The 23,011-nt window shown below is 47.2% G+C and overlaps 1 protein-coding gene across 1 annotated transcript in view; it reads right to left on the bottom strand.

Annotated features, from left to right (window-relative positions):
• The window catches only part of Aknad1 (AKNA domain containing 1), a 37,945-nt gene that overhangs the window by 9,069 nt on the left and 5,865 nt on the right, over positions 1–23,011 (bottom strand). Inside the window, exons 2-6 of the mRNA XM_005367904.2 lie at positions 20,504–20,543; positions 20,213–20,358; positions 19,890–19,952; positions 10,853–10,980; positions 2,928–3,025 (exon numbers count right to left, since the gene is read on the bottom strand). Coding sequence (XP_005367961.1) covers positions 2,928–3,025; positions 10,853–10,980; positions 19,890–19,952; positions 20,213–20,358; positions 20,504–20,543 — 475 coding nt within the window. The remainder of the gene's footprint in view (positions 1–2,927; positions 3,026–10,852; positions 10,981–19,889; positions 19,953–20,212; positions 20,359–20,503; positions 20,544–23,011) is intronic.

The raw sequence follows: 23,011 nt of genomic DNA, 5'->3' as shown, positions 1-23,011 counted from the left end.
ATCTATCTATCCATCTCCCCATCCATCTATCTATTATCTATCTATCTATCTATCTATCTATCTATCTATCTATCTATCTATCTATCTAGGCAGGATTTCCCTACATAGTTGTGGCTGTCCTGGAGCTCACTCCATAGACCAGGCTGACCTCAAACTTACAGTGATCCACCTGCCTCTGCCTCCCCAGTGCTGGGATCAAAGGCGTGCGCCACCACACCTGGCCGATACTTGCTTTGAAAGGTGGCACTTGGGCGAGGGGGCATTTGCCTGGCAGGCACAGTGCACTACAGAAGGAAAGAAAGATCTTGGTCTGATTCTTCTCCTTCATTATGGGTTCATCACTAACAAAATAAAGCAGGAACAACGAACCAACAACACCTCTCTTTCTTAGGTCCCTTGCTCACAAGGAAGCAGGCTGTCATAGCTCAGTGACAAGCACAATGGCCTATTGGAGGCTTCACGAAGCCTCCCTGTCAAGGAGCTTGTGAGTGAGCCACTCTGGCCCCTAATCAAGCCTTCAGGCAATCTCATCCCTGACAGGCATCCTCCTAGGGGATGCTGGGCCTAAACCATCCAGCTCACTTGCTCCCAATGCCAGACCCACAGAAACTGTCAGGTAACAGTGTTCACTGTTTTGAAGCACTAGGTTCTGGGATACATTGTTATGAAGTGGGATATAACTAACAAACTAGGCCTTTGACGCAGGGGAGATAATTTCTTTGAGCTGTATTTCCTTATCTGTAAAATAAAGTGCTCTTTACATTAAAATCAAGGACCCAAAGGGCTGGAGAGACTCAGCAGTTAAGAGCATCTACTGCTTTTGCAGAAGACCCAGGTTCAGTTCCCAGCACCCACATGGTAGCTCACAACCATCTGCTACTCCAGTTCCAGGGGATCTGACTCCCTCTTCTGGCCTCCACAGTGCTTGGGGCATGCCTGGTGTGCATATATCCACATAGTCAAACATGCATCACATAAAAACAAATCAGGCATAGTGGCTCACACTCTTAATCCCAGCACTTAGGGGCAGGGGCAGGCGGATCTCTGCCAGTGTGAGGCCAGTCTGGTCTATATACTGAGTTCCAGGACAGCCACAGCTGTGTAGAGAGACCCTGCCTCAAATAAGTAAATACATCTTTTTAAAGGAGGGGTTATAAATAACTTGTGTCCATATGTTTTTACCTACTAAATATGAGAACATAAACCATTTTGTATGCCATAAAAAAATTCTCCCCAAGGCAGGCAGGGTTGAGAGGCAGAGGCAGAAGGATCAGGAGACCAAGGCCAACCTCAGCTATAGAAAGTTTGGGGCCAGCCTGGGCCACATGAGACCATGTTTCAAAAGACAAAAAGCCTCCCCAGGGAGAAATCATCATAGACTATTTTGTCCCCCAGATAGACTTGCAAAGGTGTCTCACTATGGAATATGTAACACATTTGAGTACCGGATCGTCCTAAGGCTAAAAATGGACAGTTCTAAGGGTTTTTTAAGGTTTAAACTGAGACTTTACAAATCCGTCATTGTTGTATTTGAAAATAACAGAGCTGGGATGTGGGTCAGCTGCAGCAGAGCTCTCACTTAGCATGTATGAATCCCTGGGCACAGCCCTCCTCATCATCAATGAAAGCAACAAAGGAGGACACAGAGCCACCTGCCTGTCATCCTCACCGCCTAACTGAAGCAGGAGTGTCCAGGAGTTTGGGGACAGCGTAGGCAACACAGCAATACTTTGAAAAATAAACAAAAGTAACAAATTCATCTTTTATCAACAAAGAAATATATTTTAAGTAAAAATATTTTTTCCAAAAATGAAAGTCAAAGCAAATGAGAAGAGTGTCATTGTTTAAGCTTTGGTAACTATCTTTGGCTTTGGAGCTGGGAACTGGGTTCCAAGATGGCATCCCTATATGTTTCAATACTGGTCTTATATCCCTACAGTGTGATGCCATTGGGAAAAGAAAGGACCTCCTTCAGAGGGCTTTGAAAACTCCTGGTAGAAGCATTGAGTTTAGCAAGTGTTCAGTCCATGAAGTCAACTCTTTAAGGATTTATTTATGTGTGTGAGTGTGTGTGTATGCACACACACATGCAAATGTACATATGCACGTGTGTGCTCAGGTGCCCCTGGAGACCAGAAGAAGGCATTAGATTTCTTGTGAGCCTTTCAAACTTGAGTGCGGGGAACTGAATTCTAATCCTCTCTGCAAGAGCAGCAGGCATGCTTCACGGCTGAAACACCTCTTCAACCCTCCAAAGCTGTTATCTGAAAACACACCATCCTTCGAGAGGCCAATTCAGAACCATGTGGGACCTTTCAGAATCCTGAGTGGCAGGCAAGGCTCTGGGAACAGGGAGCATGCTCACAACCATGCTGTGTCAGCTCTTTGGCTTGCCCTTCCAGCTCCGCCGTGAGGATGGTTGGTTCTACTGATGGTGGCAGTCCAGGAGCTGCCTGAGAAGGCAGGCGTCTTGGTCACCTCTCTGTCACTCTCAGCAGTTTGAACAGAGTGCGTTTCTCCACTTTACACTGTCTTTGGGGCAAGGATCTTATGACTAGAGTCATTAAGTCCCACGTACACACACCCTCTTAACTGCTCTCACCCCCAGCTTCCTCCACTTCTGTGAAATGCTCATGAGTGAACCAGCAACCCCTCCCATGGGGCTGGTAACCTTACTAGTGCAGTTGTGGGTCGTGCCCAGAGCCTGACGAGAGGCAGGGACGGATTGGCACTCCACTCTGCTTAGCCACTTCTTAGTTAAATGGCCCATTACCAGTTCTCCATGTTTTGAAAAAAGGAAAACAAACACCATCCTAGTCAAATGCCAGGCTATGATGATGACAGGTGGCAAGCTGGTACTCACTGTGGGCAGACCTCATATAGAGAGACCTTTAATGACAATGTGCACCCCAACTCCTCCAACTTACTGAGAGGCGAATCTTGGTGCAGTGTTTTTTCCTGGGTGGTACTGGAAAGCTTTCCACAGTTGGCTCTTCTGTGGCCCCCTTTCTCCATTTTCTGTTTCCTAGAAAGAAAGAAGGAAAGGAAGAGAGAGAGAGAGAGAGAGAGAGAGAGAGAGAGAGAGAGAGAGAGAAGGAAGGAAGGAAGGAAGGAAAAAAAGTAAGATCTCAAAATTATAGCACTGGTATGGGTAAACCGAAGTGTTGAATTTCTCTGATATCCCCAGGCTGAAGAGATAGTTCAGTGGATAAGGTCACATGTCACCAAGCCTGATCCCCACATCAAGGAGGGAGGGAACTGATAGCCAAGAGTTGACCTCTGACCTCCACATATACACCATGGCACATACCTACACACACACACACACACACACACACACACACACACACACACATATACCTTTAACATGTAAAAATAATACAAAATTTAAGAAGAAATTTGCAGTATAGAATTATAAGAATTGGTGTTTTCTTCATAATACTATGTCAAAATCAGTTTTTGGGGTTTTGGGGATTTTTTTTTAATTTTTCAGACAAAATCCAGATATTACTAGTCCTGACTGGCCAGCAACAGTAATTCTGCCTCTGACCTCCAGAGTACTAGGACTTTAGGCCAAGCCACCATACCTGTCTCAGAGCAGTTCTTGGCTAAAGTGCTTACATTACTACTGGGTAACATCGCTCTTACCATAGCTCTAAGTGCAAGCTAAACAGAGTCCAGCAAAGCGGGTTTTGGGTACCTTTGAGGGGCTAACGTTAGGCTGGGAGCCTGGCGTTCACTTTAATAGGCTACGGCCACCAGGGGGCGTGCGAAAGACACAAGTAAAAATCAGTCTTTCTCGGGCCGGTGTAGTTTCACCCTCCTTCCACAGGGATTCTAACGCCTCCAAAAGACTTTTAATTACTAACAGCTCCTAACAGCGTGCATGCTCAGCCGGGGATACAGTAACAAGCCTTGGAGGAAAGTGTGCGTTCTAGTGTGAAAGGCGTGGCCTCCAGGACATCCTGATGCAGATGGGACAGGATGGCCCAGGGCTGGTTAAAGAACTTGAAGCGTTGCGGAGCAAATACGTGTCCTTCCTAAGCCTGCTAGTAGTGAAGAGGGGACCCCATTTGGGGTTCCTGAGGTTTGGACCGGAAAGCCAGGCCCTTTCCAAGCCTTTCCTCCGCTCGGAAAAACATGCTCTCCTCCTGAGTCATGTATTCTCCCACACCTCATTTTCTGTCTCCACCCTCTGCCTCTGGGGCCTGTGAACATCTGCTCTCCGGCTGGAAAACTTGGCCGTGGTTCAAGCGAGCCCAGTCCAACGCACCGATCGCATTTCTGCTGCTCTTAGACTCCTTTCCGCACTAAGATCCTCTGGCCCAGCAGAGCGGCCAAGAGCAAGTCTGCTGGAGAAGGCAGTTTCTCAGCCACACAAAGCGGCGAACACACACTCTCCGATCCCTTACTGCATCAGAAATAGCACGCCGATCTAATCCACATGGGAAGTAGAAAAAGACAAGGGCTCCTGAGTAAATTGGGAGCGTGGGGATCATGGGAGAGGGGAGAAGGGGGGATAGGGAGGGGAGCGGAGAAAAATATATAGCTCAATAAAAAGAATTTAAGCCGGGCAGTGGTGGCGCACACCTTTAATCCCAGCACTCGGGAGGCAGAGGCAGGCGGGTAAGTTTGAGACCAGCCTGGTCTACAAAAGCTAGTTCCAGGACAGGCTCCAAAAGCTACAGAGAAACCCTGTCTCGAAAAACCAAAATAAATAAGTAAAATAAATAAAAAGAATTTTAAAAAAGAAACAGCACACAGGGATGTGAATTCATAGGTCACACCAGCCTATTTACAGTTAGGCAATTTACTATTTGTGCCCCATCAAACTTCACAAGAACACAACCCACTGATGACAGTAAATTGAGGCTTTTAACAAAGAACATGCAGCCTTAAGTGAAAAATTCCTCGGGACTATCATGGAGGTTACCCAGATTCAATTCCTTGGGACTATCATGGAATTAGGAAGACCAGGCTGGCCTCTAACAAGAGATCTCCCTGCCTCTCCTAAGATTGAAGGTGTGTCACCAGGCCCAGCAATCAAAATCTTTTATAAATGTCAAACTATTTCATTAGACCTAATAAAAACCTTTTTTAAGGATCCCACATGTGGATTGCTACTTAATTCAATACACTAACGATCACAAGCCTGTTCTGGCCAGGTGAGCGGTGGCGCCCTGTGCTTAGAGAGCTCAGAGGCGCAGTCCATCCCAGGCAACACACGGCCCCTGCAGCCCAACCCCACGCTGTTTCTTTATCTAGGGTTTATCTAGGGTCAGAAACTTAATGAAGCAGGTGGCTCCCGCGAGGAGCGCTTTCTAACAGGAAGCTACAGTCCTCCGGATCTCCTCAGCTGCTCTTATTGTTGCTCATTACGGACTTAAATAGTGGTTGCAAAACAGCCCCTCCCTCCTTGACTCTTGACCTTTCCAGGTAAATCAGCTGAGCTTTGCACTCGGAGGCGGCGCCTCTCCTAACTGATAGAGCTACAGACAAACATCCTGAAACCACACAGGCCGGCTGCTGCTCCAATGGGTGTTCCAAAGCGTTACCGACTTTCCTCTAGGGTTTTGCAGCTTGTTAATGCTGAAGGATTTCTTCCTTAGGAATTCAAAGGTCCTGCCCTGAGAAGAGGAAAGCGGCTTGTTTCCCAGGAGATTGTGATGGGGGGGGGGGGGGGGGGCCAAGGGGGCCCCAAAAAAAAAAAACGGGGGGGGGGGGGGGGGGGGGGGGGGGGGGGAGCTCAAGTGAGACCCAATAAGAAAGACCGTGTGTGTGTGTGTGTGTGTGTGTGTGTGTGTGTGTGTGTTAGTCACAGGAATGCGTGTGTCCGTGCACTGAGAGGCCACTGCTCTCCACCTTATTGCCTTGAGACAGGGTCTCCTACTGAATCAGAAGCGGGAGGGGGCTCCCAGTACACACATTCCTGGCTAATGCTAGGGATACAGAGATCCAAAGCCATGCCACGCTTTTCATGGAGGTTGGGGATTTGAACTCAGATCTTCATGCTTGTACAGTAAGTATTCTTACCCACTGAGCCTTCTCCTCAGCCCCAGGAAAGATTTTTGCTCACCCCAGATAGCCTGCAAATGAGAGCTACTCTTCCGTGTGGACCGTAATGCCCCAGCCGGGCTATGTTCAGTCTGCAGACCATGGTGCGCATGCTCACCGGAATAGCCTGGGAAGTTAAAACGAATGGCTCCTACCAGACCACCCCTCCCAGCGATGCCGGCACAGTAGGTGGAGTGGGGGCGTGTCCATTATTTTAAAAACTCCCGCAAGGATTTTGATGTTCTCTGCAGCAAAAAACTGGCAATGGCAGATATTCAAGGTTGGGGGAGTCCATCCCTGAACTCCAGGCTTCTGTAGCTAGCCAGCGGCTTAGTTTAGCTATCATCCATGCTCACTGGAGTTTTGAAGCCACCTTCAAGAAGCCCTCGCCCACCAAGAAGCGGGCAACAGAAAGCACAGTGCAGATGGTGGGCTGTGATGTCTGCACATGCCTGCCTTCCGCAGGCACTGCTAGGATTCTCCCGAGCCACAAAGCACAGCCCAGCATGCAGCTCAGACCTGGATAACCTCGCCACATCAGGACCAGAGACAACTGCCAGGCAACTCTTACACACAGGAATTGGGCCCAGGGGACCGGAGGAAGGAGCGCACCCTTAGCTCTTGGTGTCTCGCACTGTGGACAGAGCCTCTCGTGCCTGGTTTGGGGAAGGGAAGCTTCAGTCTCGGTTGCACTTCTTTCTTCCTCCGAACATATTTTGAAATCTGAGTACACACGAGAGAGAACACTTTCCCTCCCCACCCCACCTTATTTCCAAAGGCCCCCACCCTCCACCCCAAGATGAACAGATTTGGGAAGTTGTTGGGGTTTTCTTTTGTTGCAAGGATGGAGTGAACCTATGCCAAGCAAGTCATCTGCAGCCCTACCCCAGAAAATGCTTTTTTAACTATTTATTTGGAATGCACATGTGTGTGTGTGTATGTGACATGCCACAGTGTATGTGTGGAGGTCAGAAGACAAGTTTCAAGAGTCACTAAGAGTGAGTGACATTCCACCTTCCACCTTGATGAGATGGCTCTGTGTGTGTGTTCTGTTTGTTTGGTTTTTTGAGACAGGGTTTTTTTTTGTATAGACCAGGCTGGCCTAGAACTTGCTCTGTAGACCAGTCTAGCCTCAAAAACTGATCTCTCTTGTTTCTGTGGATTCCCTGTGTAGTCCAGGCTAGCCAGCCTGCCCGAGCAACTGTCTCCACCTCCCATCTCTCTGTAGGAAAGCCACCCCATCCGTCTTTACACATGAATTCCAGGGATCAGATGTGAGGCGGCAGGCTCAGACAGCTAGCACTTTTACCCACTGAGCTATTGCCCAGCCTCTAGAAGAGAATTTTAAAACCAGTCTGACCACTGAGTCCTCCAGTTCAGTGGTATTTTGGTTTGGGTTTTTGTTGTCCAAAGAAATATATTCATTCATGAATTAAGCCAAGATCTGGGGACTGCCGATAGCCGGAGCGATGGGAATGCACGCGAACTCCTTAAACACACGTGATCGCACAACTTAGCTGCAAAGGCCGACAGCACCTGCCATGTAGTGTGACTGTGTTCTTAGCCTTCATGAAAACAGATCATAAATGGCCCCTTTCCACCCTTATAAACAATACTGGCGCAAGCATTACTGCACACGTGGGTTTTTCCACCTTTTGAATTACTTCCTGGGGAAACATCTGGGCCAAAGGTTTTGCACGAGCTTGTGTGATGACACACACGTTTGTCAGGCTGCTCTCTGCAAGTTTTGCGATTGGATTACGCAGCTGCCAACAATGTGGGTCGCTCAGCTTGACCACACCTTTCTTGCTACCAAAAATGATTACCTGCAAATGTTTTCGCTAACTGAAAGTGGGGGAAGCGAGTTGTGTCCCCTAGCATCTTTTTCAGTGTCACAGGAGGTGAACGCATCTCTTGCGGGTTCTTTAGTTCTCTGCCCTCTTCACGGTTTCTCAGTTCACATCCTATTTGCTCATTATATTTTTTGAAGGGCTTCAGTACTTTTTCTTTGTGGAGAGAAGCATTCACAGTACCTGCAGTTTTCCTGTTGTGTCCCAGAAGCCTCTCGAGCACCCTTGTCTGTGACTCTGTCGTCCTAGCTCTGCCATCTCCAACTTTATGATGGATTGTTTACTATACAGGGAGAACTTGACAAGGCCCCAGAGAGTAAGCTGTTGAGCTGCCATTTACCTTTCCTGTGTGACTCATGGGCATGTGTTCTTAACCCCAATTCTGCTTCCTTGTCAGAGCCCTGGACAGAACAAAGATTTCCCCACCAACAATAGACACTTTCCCCATTTTCCCAACTGACTGACTTAAAACAAAACAAAACAAAACTGAGGTTTTGGCATTAGATACAGGGTTGGTGTCTCAGAAACTGAGTAACCAATAAATAAAGGAACACTGGTGAATATCACTAATGGTCAAACAGAAACAAACAGGGAGACAGCAGTTTTTACTTCCAGAAAAGACTGTCTGGGGTGGGCTGGAGGAGGAGAGCCTGCCATTCCCATGGAGGGGTGGGTCCTGCACACTGGCACCCACCTGCTTCATGAGAAGGTTCACTGTGCATGTACCGAATGAACCATTCCCTGCAGTGCTGGGATGTGGTTTAAGAAACTAGTCCGCTCTGGACAAAAGCTGGCAAGTGAGATGATGCTACCGACAACAGACGTACGAAGAGACTGTTAGGCCACACACTACACTACAGAGATGATCTTTCTCAGGGAAACTTCTTTTTGACAAGTGTCTTGCCTTGTATCTCTAGCTGGCCCAGAACTCATTATGTAGACCAGGCTGGCCTCAAACTTGTAGCAATCTGCCTGCCTCTGCTTTCCAAATACTAGGACTACAGGAATGTGTTACCATTCATGGCTGGGAACTTTTCTCTATACTTTTACCATTTTCTGAGTACTTTTGTATTAAGTACATTACTTGTTTGTTGTTTTTTTGAGATAGGGTTTCATATAGCCCAGGCTAGCTCCTGGTGCCCGTGCCTCTGCCTCCCATGGGATTGCAGACATGCACGGCCACACCTGGCTCTCATATTTACAGTTCCCCTGCCATGTCCCCCCTGTTTTCTTTTATTAACTTTTTATTTTTATTATATTTTCTTTTATTACCACTAAGATCACAGAATCATTCCCGCACTTAACATTTAAACTCCATTTACAGTGGCAGGACAGAGACGTCCTCAAACATTTTGGGAGACCTCGGTTTTATTATCTTTCTTGTCATTTGTTTTCATGCATGTCCTACCTTCCTAAAGCATTCCTCCTTCATAGAAGTCCTTATAAGCCAGCAGAATTATTGTATTATTATTTTCTGCCCATTATAATTAGTAATGGTTGATTTCCGTCAACTTAACACAAGTTACAGTCATACAGAAAGAGGAAATCTAAATCGAGAAAATGTCTCCATCAGCTTGCCTGTAGGTAAGCTTGTGGGTCATTTTCTGGATTAATGATTGATGTGGGAGGGCCCAGCCACTTGGGATGGTGCCATCCCTGGACGGGTGGTCCTGGGTTATATAAAGAAGTAGGCTGGGTGAGCCATGAGGAGAAAGCCAGTAAGAAGCCTTCGCCCGTGGTCTCTGCTTCAGTTCCTGGCTCTGACTTCCCTCAGTAATGGACCGTGATCTGTGAGGTCAAACAAACTCCCTCCTCCTCACGCACACACACGTTGCTTCTGGTCATGGTCCTTATCACGGCAATAGAAACCCAATCATGACATAGACCTGGAGTATTTAATTCAAGTATTTTCCACTTATCCACAGTGAAATAATCTCTAGAACCTGGTTCCTCAAATGCTCACACCCATCTGGGAACCGGCACTGTTGATACCACCTGGGAGCTCTCTAACTACAGAAGCACGGGCTCGTATCAGGCCAACTGAACCAATGCCCACCTTTCAATAAGATGCAGGGATGACTCTCTCCAGGACTGGAAGGGTGGGAAGCATTAACTACACCAGCGTCACCAGCTCTAACATCAGGCTGCCCAGGAGGTACAGAGCCTGGAGCTGAGGTAGAGCTCGGTGCTAAGTGGGTTGAGGATGCTGGGGCCCTGGGGACAAGGAAAGGAAGAGATGGGAGAGAGGTAGAGAAGAGGAGAGGGAGAAAGGGAAAGGGATAAAGAGGAGCGTGAAGGAAGGAGAGGGAAAAGCACGTGAGCCAGTTCATCTTCACAGTCCCAAGGTCCATCAGATTCAACAACAGGGTTTCAGGATTTGAGGGTTTGGGCTCTGTGCATCTTAACCCTGTGCTCGCCTCCTGAACCACATCCCCAGTCTTTTCCAAATGTTTAAAGGTTTGAGGCAGGTGCTCATGAAGCTGCCCTAGCCCAGAACTCACTCTGCAGCCTGGGCAGGCAAGTAGTTAGAATTGCAGGCCTGACAACAGGAATTTTAACTAAGGAGCCAACAGGGTGAGCTCATAGGATCAGAGCAGCCTGGTGGCCGTTCGATCCATTTAGTCCCGGGCAACTACATCCATACTCGGTCTATTTAGGTAAGTAGGTTTGATGCTGTTTGCTTTCTAAATAAAAAAGAAGAAGAGGCAGTGTGCACATTCACGTCAATTTCTGAACTTCCTTCTCCAGCTGGTGAAGGGCCCGTGGGAATTTAGTTCAGTGCTCCTGGGCCTGTAGAAGGAGCCATCTATGGGACAATGTTGTGTGGATATCCTGTAGCTACTCAACCTATGTCATTCTTCGCTGTGTAGCTGGATGCAGGCAGAGCCCCCGCCCCACCCACTTCAGGTTTGATACATGGTGGTGGAGGCACCCGGGAGAGGACTCACATCTTTGGGGCCAGCTCTCTGAGCTCCTTGGAAGTGACCTCCTGTGTCCCTGCCCTTGGTAGCCCTGTCACCTCACTTCTCCGTGAGCTCCGGGGTCCTGGAAGACAGCCAGTGTGCTCCTTGGTCATCTGCAGGAACACACACAGGAGCCATTAGTACTGCAGGCTATAGGAAGTGACTCAATCAGCTCAGCACCCAGACACCCCAAGGTGCCTGTCCTTTGCTCCAGTCTCTTTACCTCACTGGGATCTCACCTTAGGACTTAGTTCAAATGCCCCTGGCCACCATCTGTCCCCTGGGATGCTGGCCTCTCATGCCTCAGTTTGGTCATATCCCTTTATTTAATGGGCACGATAAGCCAACACCCAGCCCATAGGCTGACTCTGCTCCCTGCCCTGTTTTAAGTACCTTACATATATTAGCTCATCTAAACGTGCTAACCACCCTGCCAGACAGGCACTGTTATCCCCATTTTCCAGAGGAGGAAGCTGAGAGGTTGCATATGCCTGGAGAGGTTGCATAACTGTCCCAAGATCACAAACCTGATAAATGACAGAACCAATATTCGAACTGAGGTGGCCTGGTTTCAGAGTCACGCAGAATGTTTTATCACCCCTCAAAGCTCTTTTATCATTGTGCAATCATTCTGATTCGGTTTGCAAAGTACGACTCTTCCTCAGAGAGGCGTAAGCACAGCCATGGCAGGCGATTTTCTGTTCTATACTATATTCCTAGAAAAGCGTCTGGAGTTTCCCAGTAACTGCTGTAAGAATGAAGAGTTACTGACTGAAGGGTCTTCTAAGTCGACTCTCTCAGGCCTACTTGTTGGAGTATACAGATGCTGTCACCTCATCAACCATTTCTGTGAACTTAGGACCAAATAAAGAGCAAACACAGACTTGTTGGGCAATGACTGGGCTTACTCAGGCTCCACGCACTGCTAACTCAGGATCAGGCCCAGTGGGACATCATGGTAAGAACCAGCAGCTAACTCAGGTTCAGCCCCAGCGGGGTACCATGTCGCCAGCAGTAGCATCTTGGGTAGCACTGAGGCTGTTGTTAAATCCAAAGGGCTCTGGGCTTCCCATACGGAGCCCCCACTCCATGTCAGAAATTTAGGGTGCCTGTGCACAAAACAAGTCAGACTCAGGCTAAGATTGCACAAAGGCTGGAGCAAGGAATCCTGCTTGGGAGGGGGTTGTGGGGCGGCTGATGGCGCAGGTGCTGTGCCTCTAAAGCTGGCCTTGAATGAGTGAGAGTTGCCCAGAACGCAGGTGCCTGGAGGAGGCAGACACACATCTTTGGAAGAGTTTGCACTTATATAATATCTTGGCTTTAGCTGACAAACGCCTCATTCAGATTTTGAATATCTGCTTCAGGCTGGGTCTTCAGTGCTGCATGAAACCAAAGAGTCTATCGAAGGCAATTATTTAGATGACTCAGTTTCTCAGAATTTTGATGTCGTCTGAATTGTTCTGATAATTGAGGCTACGGAAACAAAAGGTTGAGTCGGGTGTGGTGGCTGATACACGCACTCTGGGAGGCAGAGGCAGGAGCAGCACGGCAAGTTTGAAGCTAGCCTGGTCTTTGTGACAAGTTCTAGGGTAGCCTGGACCACATAGCAAGACCCGGTCATAAAAAAATTAAACACAAGGGCTGAGAGGACCCTCAGCTGCTAAAGAGCCTGAGGGGCAAACACTGAAAACCCACAGGCATAGGAAGCCACCGGGGGTTGATTCCCAAGCCTGCATGAATAGCTAATCCGAAAGATTTTAATTTGCAAGAGAGAATACAGAAGAGGATTTAGGGGAAATCATTAGTTTACTGAACTTGGTTTCTCTTTTGTTTTTGTTTTGTTTTGTTTTTTCATTTAAAGGGGAACTAGAGAGATGGTTCAGCAGTTAAGAGCACTTGCTGCTCTTCCAGAGGACAAAGCTTCAATTCCCAGCACCCACACCAGGTGCCCCACCTTAACTCTAGCTCCAAAGTGATCCTATGCCTCTGAACCTCCCACAGTGCCTACACTTGGGTACATATACCCACACACAGACATGTGTACATAATTAAGAATATTTAAAGAGGCAGCATAAAATTATGAGGAGGAAAAAAACTTTATCCAGGCATGATCCACAGTTTTTTTTTTATTTATTTTATTCCCAGAAGAGTTAGTGGCTTGTCATTTTCAAGAGAGGCGTTGAATCCTAAAGTAATAGTGTCTCAAACATGAACACTTGAAATAGCTTCCAATCATGAAAAGCTGGCTCCATTTTAAACAGTATGACTCATGAGGCTTTGGCAAGTCAAGGATTAAAACAGAATCCAGCAAGCCCGTGAACTGGGAGTCTACATGTACGTAAACGGCGTTTCTCCTGGCGCCACGTCAGGCTGTTGTGTTAGCTCATCGGAGGTTGAATATGCCGCATCCAGGATGACTGGAGAGCACCGGGGAGGAGAGGGCCCAAGCGCACTGGCCTGCATCAGCTTTCCCCTTAATGTCTTCAAGCAGCACCTCCAAGTTGAAGGTTACACCCTCCACTTCTAGGGTAGAGACTGATAAACTGGCGTCTTCTGAGCTGTATAGTCAGCTATCAGGCTAGGGACAACAGCTCATAAAGAGGACCCTGGGCTGTGTTATTCAAGTTGCCGTCTTTAGGCAGGAAGGGAAATGCATATCTGCCCCGAGGAGCATCCTGTTTGGAGTTTTGTCCCAGCAGTCCAGGCTCCAGTCCTCACTCCCTGCTTCCAACCTCCCTACTCTATCCTGGCAGGATTAGCCTTGCTTCTCTGGACTTGATGATGCCAAGGCCACTCACGCTTGCTTTTCTTCTACGATTATTACTTGGTATGTGTGTGTTTCTGTGTCTGTGTTCAAGCGTGTGACAGCACTTGGGTGGAGGTCCAAGGAGTGGAAGCTGGCTCTCTCCTATCCGTGAGTCCCAGATGTAAACCCAGGTCACCAGGCTTGACAACGTAGGCCTTTACCTGCTGAGCTGTCTGGCCAGCTGCTAGAGAAGATCCCCGTTTCTCACAAGTTGGATGCTAGGTCTTTCTGCAGAGTTGTGGAAAGGGACCCCAGTTTTGCACTAGACTCAAACCTCAGGGAGCATGAGAAGCCAGTGCTTTCTCAGGGAGCAGCGTCCCTGTCCCCACTCTCACCCTGATTCTGAGGAAATAGTTGTCATGTGAATTTATAGGAGGGGAAATAAAAAGCTGCACCCATTCCAACAAACTTGTCATGAATATATGTACATATTTATATAAGAACACACTTTCTCCAACACTCGCCTAAATAGCTTCGGATTAAATAGGAAATTTTAAAAATGGAGGATCAGGGCTGGTGAGACAGCTCAGTAGGTGAAAAGCACTTGTTCTGCAAGCTCAACAACCTGAGTCATCGTGGGAAATGCCAGACAAGTGCGGGGGCGCACAGCTGTAACCCCAAAACACCTGTGGTGGGAAGGGATGGGGGAAACAGAAGAATCATCTAGAACCTTCGGACCTGCTAGGTGGAGGTGGCACGCGCCTTTAATCCCAGCACTCAGGAGGCAGAGGCAGGTGGATCTCTGTGAGTTCGAGGCCAGCCTGGTCTACAAGAGCTAGTTCCAGGACAGGCTCCAAAGCCACAGAGAAACCCTGTCTCAAAAAACAAACAAACAAACAAACAACAACAACAACAAAGAGCCTTCAGACCAACTGGCTTGGACAGTTGAGGAAGTATGAGGAAGGGGAGAATCAGCACCCAAAAGTTGTCCTCTGTTCCCACATGCATAGCATGACACTCATGTATACATTCATACAGAAGCACATGCGCACACACACACGCACACACACACACACTCACACACACATACACACACTCATGCAATTAAAATCATAGAAATTGGGGACAAGGAGAGACCATACCTTAAGACAAAGAAGTGAGGGCTGGAGACACAGGTCAGAGGCTGAGGGCTTGCCTAGGCTATCAGTGACTTCTCTGGTGCTGTGATAAAACACTCTGACCAAGACGACTAGCAGGAGGAAGGACTTATTTGGGCTAACAGTTCCAGAGTGACAGAGTCCATCACGGCAGCAAACAGCAGGCATGGCAGCTGGCACTGAGAGCGCACATCTTCAAATGCGAGCATGCAACAACAACAACAAAAAGTGAATGGGAAATGACTCCAGTCTTTAAACTCTCAAAACCTGCTTCCAGTGACGTGATTCCTCCAACAAGGCTGTACCTCCTTAATCTCCACAAACAGAGCTACCATTGGGGGACCAAGTGTTCAGCTACATGAGCTTACAGGGGACATTCCCATTCAGATCACCATACCTAGCATACACAAGGCCCTGATTCAAGTCCAGCGGGAAGGAGAAGTTAGGTTGAGAGCAGGGCCCCTGCCAGGTGGAATAACGTAGGAGCTCAAGGACATCTATGGTGACTGAAGAAAAAAAAGACTTGGAGTATAGGAAGGATATTTTGGGGGGAATTTATGATCTTTTCTGTAAAATGGAAAGTAAGATTGTATTCTAGAAATATCAGGGGGAAGGGCTTGATTACAGATTCTTCTGTTAATGTGTAAAAAACAAATACCTATAGGATTTATCCTCATGAGCAAGACGTATCAGATCTAAAATTATTTTTGCGTATTAGTGTGCATGTGTGTTGCTAGGTAAGCACACTGTCACTGAGATACATCCTGTGTTTAAAATCTATTTATCCACTTCTTGACTTGGATGGAACCTCCTGTAGCCCAAGCTGGTCTGGAACACACAGAATAGTTGAGAATGACCTTGAACCGCTAATCCTTTTGTCTCCACCTCCCAGGAATGATGCCTGTGTGAAACTGTACCTGCTTTATTTTGATTTTGATTTTGACTTTGAGACAGGATCTTCTGCAGCCCAGCCTGGCCTTAAACTCGCTCTGTAGCCAAAGCTGGCTTTGAACTCCTGATCCTCTCTCATTTCCACCTCTTGAGTGCTGAGATCACAGGCGGGCAGCACCACACCTGGCTTCCAAAGCTAATATGGTTTTAATAACAGCACAGCTGCTGAAGAAGCAAGCAAGTACGCAACAAATTTGCCAAATTCTCGCCCTTGCGGAGAGACATTATCTATATCTACATTATCTATTGGGTGGACCTCTGCTAAGGTTCTGCATTCTGCAAGACCCTGACGTTGCTTGGAATGCTACCCATTGCCGCGTTAGCCCACATGAGGCTGAAGCCCCTGGCATTCATGGGATGCTCCCCATTGCCACATTAGCCCACATGAGGCTGAGAGCCCAGTTTGAGCTATCGGCCCTTGCTTGTCCTGATGTGGCTTCAAATAAGTGTAGGGAAAGGCTGGGTGCCTCCCTTTTCCCAGTGTAGAGAACTTCTCCCGTATATGGGATATAATTGCAGCTCAAACCCTTTTGATTTATATTCATACCAGACACAGTGTGGTTGTAGCTAGGATATAAATAAACATTGTATAACTTTGGTCTCAATGCGGACAGAGGCCTGTCTTGAAAATGGCTGCGCAAATGAGAGATTCCCTGGGAAACAAATGCACGTACTCTATCAATTTCCTTATAAAAGCAGAAACATGTAGCAAATATCCCTGCCCCCCCCCAGGAACAAAACTAAAAAAACAAGCCTCTGGGGAGAGAACCAGTATTAAACCCTTCACCGCTGGCTAATTGCACAGCATTGACCAAAGGTAGACGGCTTTCATTTATTTTTCTAAAAAGGAAAATTGTGCCTCGGGGAAAATTACCTCAGGACGCTATTTCCAAACATCAATCGTTAAAATATTTTGGTGTCCAGAGGCCCTGTTAAAATGCTGTGAGTGGAAAAGAGCTGAACTTGACAGATATTAAGTCTGCTCAATGGAGTCTTTCAATTCATACCCGGAAATTAGTGAAAACAAGCCTAGTCTGGAGTTCTGGAATGAGTTTTAAAATTATCTAGAGTGGAAAGAGAAGAGAATGACTCCACAGGAAAAGTGGAAGGCTCAATAGGAGGGTGAATCCGAGGCTCTAATGTGACAATGAAGGATCCCTGTCTCAGGATCTATGGTGGGTCACCCGCAATCTAAGCCGTCTGCGGAATGGAAACCCGTGAAGTCAAACTACCTTAAGTCGCCTCCATCTGAGCACACTCCATAGACTGTAGCTGCTGGTGGTGCTCATTCCCATCCGGATAGAAATGACTGGGCATGGGGGCGCGCACCAGGGCTTTGGAGGCAGAAGCAGATGGATCTCTGTGAGTTCGAGGCCAGCTTGGTTTGTACAGTAAGTTTCAAGCCAGCCCAAGCTATATGAGATTCTGTCTTATAAAAAAAAAATACTGAAAATGAATAAACATGACTTTGGAAACTATTGACTATCGAGTGTACAGATGGCTGACCTGGTGGTTGTTTTCCCTTCTTCCTACAGCCACTGTCTGTCTTTCTCTGCAGGAGGCTGGCCCTAGCCCACTGCCTTATCAGGACCCTGGCTTCTATTGATTTTAGCCAAAGAAAGACAGCAGCAGGAGAAGGGAGTTGGCTAAAGATGAGATGGGAGCCCTGATTTCTCTGGTTCTCCAATTGTTGCGCCATCACAGACAGATTGGCTGTCTCCTTCTACCAAAAGCCACAGAATATCTCAGCTACTCCTACAACTGCCGCTGTTCCCTTCAGCCCCAGGGCATGCATTTCCTCTGCTCATGTCAGGCCTGGGGGTGAAGTAGCTCCGGGTATCCTTCGTGGGCTTCCCTTAGCCTTGCCCAGGCTGTTGTAAAGCAAGGCCTTTATAATAAGAGCTCCTCAGTTACCACATTCCAGTCAACCATCTGGTCCCTGCCAGGAAGTGACTGATACTGTGAGTCTCACAGGCGTCCCTGGGAGGTGGAAGGGATGGGACAGGTCTGACCAAGGTGATGAATGAGGAGAGGCTAACAACTGTGAAGGAGAGTATCAACATGGGGTAAGATAGAGTTCACAGTGCACATCAACGTCCAGAAGACGGACAGACACTGACAGCCACAGGCAAAAAGCGAGGGCTAGCCATTAGACTCTGAGAGGAAGCCGGCAGTGTAAGCTGTGAGAGGGGGAGAGGTGGTGAAAACAAGCAGGATACAAAGGGAAGAGATGGCAGGCATAGTGGTGCATACCCGTGAGTCTTCGTATATGGGAGTCGGAGACAGCAGAATCATCTCAAGTTCAAGGAGTGCCCAGTTTACACAGTGAGTTCTAGGTGAATTGGGGCTATATAATAAGGCTCGATCTAAAAGATCAAAAGGATTTTGGTATTTAAATCATATTTCAGAAGTCGGCATGGTTTATCTCATTTAATTTGCGAACAGCGCTGAGATTAAGAACATGCTACAATATGTCTAAAACCATACACTTAAAATCCAAATGGCTTGCACTATGTCCTACTAAGAAGGGTGGTCACTCGGAACTCTGTCCTCGGCCCTTTCCACTTAATATCTCATGACTCTTTGTTGGCTGGGGGCATCTCACCCACACTGTAACTTCAACTATCCACCAAAGCTTCTATTCTGACCCAAATACCACTGAGGGTCAGATCTATTGCTCTGCCTTCGTGCAGCTGATCTCCTCATGTAAGAGTCCTTAAGGGGACCGCAAACCTCCTAAGTTATACTCGATTCCTGACCTGCTTGCCACACCCTTCCACTTTGATTTCTGACTTCGGTTGTCTAAACCAGGACTCGGTAACTATCCGTATTTCTTCTTTTTCTTGATTTTTTTTCCTCTTTAAATTTGCCACCCACTCTTCATCCTCATTGCCAGCCTTGGTTCAGACCCTTATAAGTTGCCCAGTATTGGCTTCCTAACCAGCCCCTACCTACAGTCTCACCCCCGTGGTGCCTGCTATGCCCAGACTTAAATGCCTTCCCCATCACTCCACCATCAGAGTCAGGACGCAATCCACGCTCCTTTCATGGCACGGTCCTCGTCTGTCCCGCTAGTCTCTGTGTGCACTCTGAGCTCACACCAGTTGCGTGTGGCATTCCATTTGCCGTTTCTTTTTGATTTGGAAGATTCTCGTCCCCTGTTCTGCCAAGCTCACTCTGTTCCTCTTGTAATCCCCAAAGGAGCAGTCCCTTTGAGGACCACCAAGTGTCTCCCCTCAATGCCAAAGGACGAACTTCCGTTAGGCTGCAATATGCATGCTGTCACAGCCCTCAAACTGCATCTCATGATCTCTCCACCAATCTGTCCCTGGTAGAATAAAAGACACTAACAAAGGAAGTGTTTCTCCAACTCCCTAGTGCTTGGGACATTAAAAAAAAAGTGCTTGATAAGTGTTTTCTGAACAACAGAGCAGTTAATGACGGTGATGAGTGAACGAATGAATGGATCAGTTATTAAGATGTTGAGTAAACAACCACGGATCCCTTCCTGGGTTTGGCCCTAGTGTGTGGTTTCTGCAGAAGTTTGTCCTGAAGCTTGCTCAAGCCTCCATTAGGTCCGCTGGCTGTTCCTGGTGTTCAGCCGGTGGCCTAAACTCCATCTTCCACATCTTGGGCTCCTGTGCTCTGCCCCCTCGCTACACCTCCATTCCCTACCACAGCAAAGCTGCTACGGCGACCCCACAAATTAGTCGTTTGGTGGGCTGTGATGACAGGCAAGGGTATGGAAGCATGTCAAAGATTCTGATATGAAAGTCTTGAGTTTCACGTCCAAGTGTTTTCAGAGTCTTACATGTCACGTTGCCAGATACCAGCTACTTTTACAATGAGAATTTACTAAGGCCTGACCACGACGGGCAGGTTCACCCTTTATAGTGAGGTTCATAGTCTCCTCTGGAACATTCCATGGCCTCAGGTCTATCACGAGGTCACTGGTGAGAGAAGTATAGCTTCCTTAGGAAGAAAAGAAGGATAAATACACAGAGAAATAGAACTCTAGGGCACGTAGCTCCAGAAGCTAAGATGGTTAATTTTCCTTCTCCCTTCCTCCTCCTTCTGCTGTACAGACGATGTGGTACTATAGAATCCTCAGCATGTACCCACCGCAATTCCCAAATATAGATGAAAAAATCTGGATAAGGTTCATTACCAGTCTTATGTCTTGCAAATGACAGAAAGAGTCCTGTTTTACTCTTTTGGAAAATTCTTGTACCTGCAGTTAAAAAAAAATGCAATATTTCATTCACGGCATGGCCTCTTCTGTTTGACGTTCATTGTTTCTATTGCTATGGATAAACTCTGAAGGTGTTTGGGGCTGGCGAGATGTCTCAGTGAGCACAAATAATTTCACCTAAACCTGAAAGCCTAAGTTTGTTCCCCGGAACCCACAGAGTGGACGGGGAGAATCAGCTCTGACCTACACGTGTGTGCACAAGCATGTGTAAGCGCACACGTGCATTCTGAACAAGTTACCTTGGTCTTCAGTAGGTCAGTCTGTTCTTTCAGTTTCTGGCACATCTGTTTTCCTTGGGAGATCTTTTGAAATATGTAAGAATTTGGGGGAGGCTCTTTCTGAGTGGTTGGTGTCAGCTTCCAGTGACGTTTCTCAGATTCCGCTCCTACGCAGAAAAGGCTAAGTTTGGCTACCGTTCATGTCAGCTTTCCACAGCTTTACTAAGTATTACCAAAAGGAGTCTGTAACAATGAGCACCATATTTTTAAGGTTTAAAAAATGCTTCTTGAAATAATAGTTCAAGACACTACCTGTGAGAGCTTCTTGGTGGGTGTGGATGGCAGGCTCCATCTGCAAAATTAAAGAGGAAGAAGGCATTGACTGTGGGGATAACCAGCAACATGGCTGTTCAGAATGCCTTGCATCCTGGTCATTGAGGGGGCAGCACAGTGCTATGGTCCCAGCTGTGATCACCATGTGGAGGCTGAATTTCACTGTGACTGGGAGACACGGGCAATTGCTCATAAGCCTCAGACATCTTGGTGGTAGAGTGGGGGCTGCTATCTGGATTAATAGGGTACACATTCAGTTGACATTCATGTGTCTGACTCTAGCATGTAAAATACTCCAACTCTTCCCCTAGACGTAGGCTCCACAGGGGCAAGGACCCTTGTCTGTCTTGTCACAGGTCTGCGGCTGATGCTCTTGTTAACCCCAAGCCTGGCGGCCAGACTCTAGGAATCATACAACACGCACTGAATGCTAAACACGCCAAGATGGTGGTGGTTCCTACTGCTGCAGGCGGACTGTACAGGGGTTTAAACTCTTGATTAATTCGCCTTTAGGATCTTGAGGAACATTTACATGCTGGAGAGAGATAAATGACTGTTCAAAACTGACTCTGACCATTACGGATAGATCCAGTAAAGAAAACTGCTAGCCCCAGTTCTCCAACTGAAGCTGTTAGGACTGATGGGGGGAAAATCAGCCCAGTCAAGCTCACTGACATTCAAGTATTGCTGAGGAGAGATGAGTGGACAACCATTCTGATCCCACAAACCGCAGGCCACTAAGAACTGGCCGTGCATGAACGCTCTCTTGTATAAAGACAGAACCCCAAGGCTTCCCAATATCACAGGAATGTTGGTTTCTCTAAGACAGGAAACAGCCCAGACAGGCCAGATGGGCTGCTGGCTCCAGGTGTGTGTGTGTGTACTCGTGTGCGTGCATGCGGGTATGTGTGTGCACATGCATATGTGTGTGTGCATGTGTGTGTGTGCACGTGCATGTGCGTGTTTGTGTGCATGTGTGTGTGTGCACGTGCATATGCGTGTGTGTGTGTGTGTATGTAGTGCTGGGCAGGAATGGAGATTTGCACAAACCTTCAGGGTGTTCAGCTGAACTTGAAGAGTGTTACAGATAAGAGATGTGGGGTGTAACAGAGGCCGATGGTGTGTCTCTATTCAGAATGCCTTCATACAAGGCTTAAAAGGAAGATGATCCAGGAAGGAAGAATTAAAATTTTTCCTGTCAATTTTTTAAAAGATGAATTTACCTATTAACTTTAAATTATAATCAGTGAGATCCTGAACCTCATCAGGACGGGAAATTAGGTGGAGATGAGAAGACAGGATAAGGAAAAGGAAAAATAGTACAGATTAGCTATTAACCAAATTTATACTAAACAGGCATAAATAAAAGATTTGAATTATACTATTAAAGATCTTAGCTTTATTTCATTTGCCTTTAATAACTGAGGGAATAATGGCCATAGAACACGAGGCCAGGCCTCGCTGGGAGGCAGCAATGGAAACCTGAAGATAAAGTCCTTCAGAATTTGTAGATCTACCAGAAGAAATGGAACTCTCCCGGCTATTATGATCCAAAGCAGCTGAGATGAACTGAGAACAGAATTCCTAACCAACTCTGCCATGCCATCCTGGTACGAATTCACCTTAAAAGTCCCAGCCAATGTCTCACAGAATACTTGCCTATCGATGCTTATTGCTGCTCTGTTCACAATGGCTGGGTCGCGGAACTAGCATCCACCAATGGGAATGAATGAAGAAAACACGCCTCACATAGAAGATGGACTTTCAGCCATAAAGAAGATAAGTTACGTCATCTGCAGGAAGATGGGTGTAGCCAGAGATAATATCAAGCAAGCTCAGTCTCCGAAGGACACATATCGCCTGTTTCCTCTCGTTTGTGGGCTCTAGATTTTATACAAATACAGAAGATCATACAAGTACAGATGACAGAAAGGAGAAGTGGAGTGGTGGGGGGGGCAATGGGAAGGAAGAGTAGGGAGAAAGAGAAGTTAGTGGGGGTGGGGGTGGGAAAGCTCATAATGTATTCTGTATCTGCATGACTGCATCCTTGTGTTCCCCAGTTTCCTGCAGTGACCCCTGTGAACAGTGATGAAGCTGCAGCGAGTGAGAGCCGTGGGTAGATCTGAGGAGTAACATGGCCTGAAGGAGACTTGAGGGAAGCTGTGCAAATGGATATTTTCTTTGGTAAATCAGGTTAGGATATTCTAAGATGTGTGGTGGTTCGCTCCTGTAATCCCAATATTGGGTGGTTGAGACAGGAAGATCAGAGGTTCAATGCCAGCCTGGGCTACACAAGACACTGTTTAAAAAACAAACAAACAAACAAAACGGAGAAGTTCCCTGTTGAAATAAGAGCGGCTGGGCTGCGTCCCCAGGCACCCAGCCGCCCGCATGGCTAGCTTAGCTTATGACCCGAAATAATTACACGGAAACTGTATTCTTTTAATCACTGCCTGACCCATTAGTTTCAGCCTCTTATTGGCTAGC

This window comes from Microtus ochrogaster, unplaced genomic scaffold, assembly GCF_000317375.1.
Source record: "Microtus ochrogaster isolate Prairie Vole_2 unplaced genomic scaffold, MicOch1.0 UNK25, whole genome shotgun sequence".
NCBI lineage: Eukaryota > Metazoa > Chordata > Mammalia > Rodentia > Cricetidae > Microtus > Microtus ochrogaster.
This window is presented reverse-complemented; position numbering and strand designations above follow the sequence as displayed.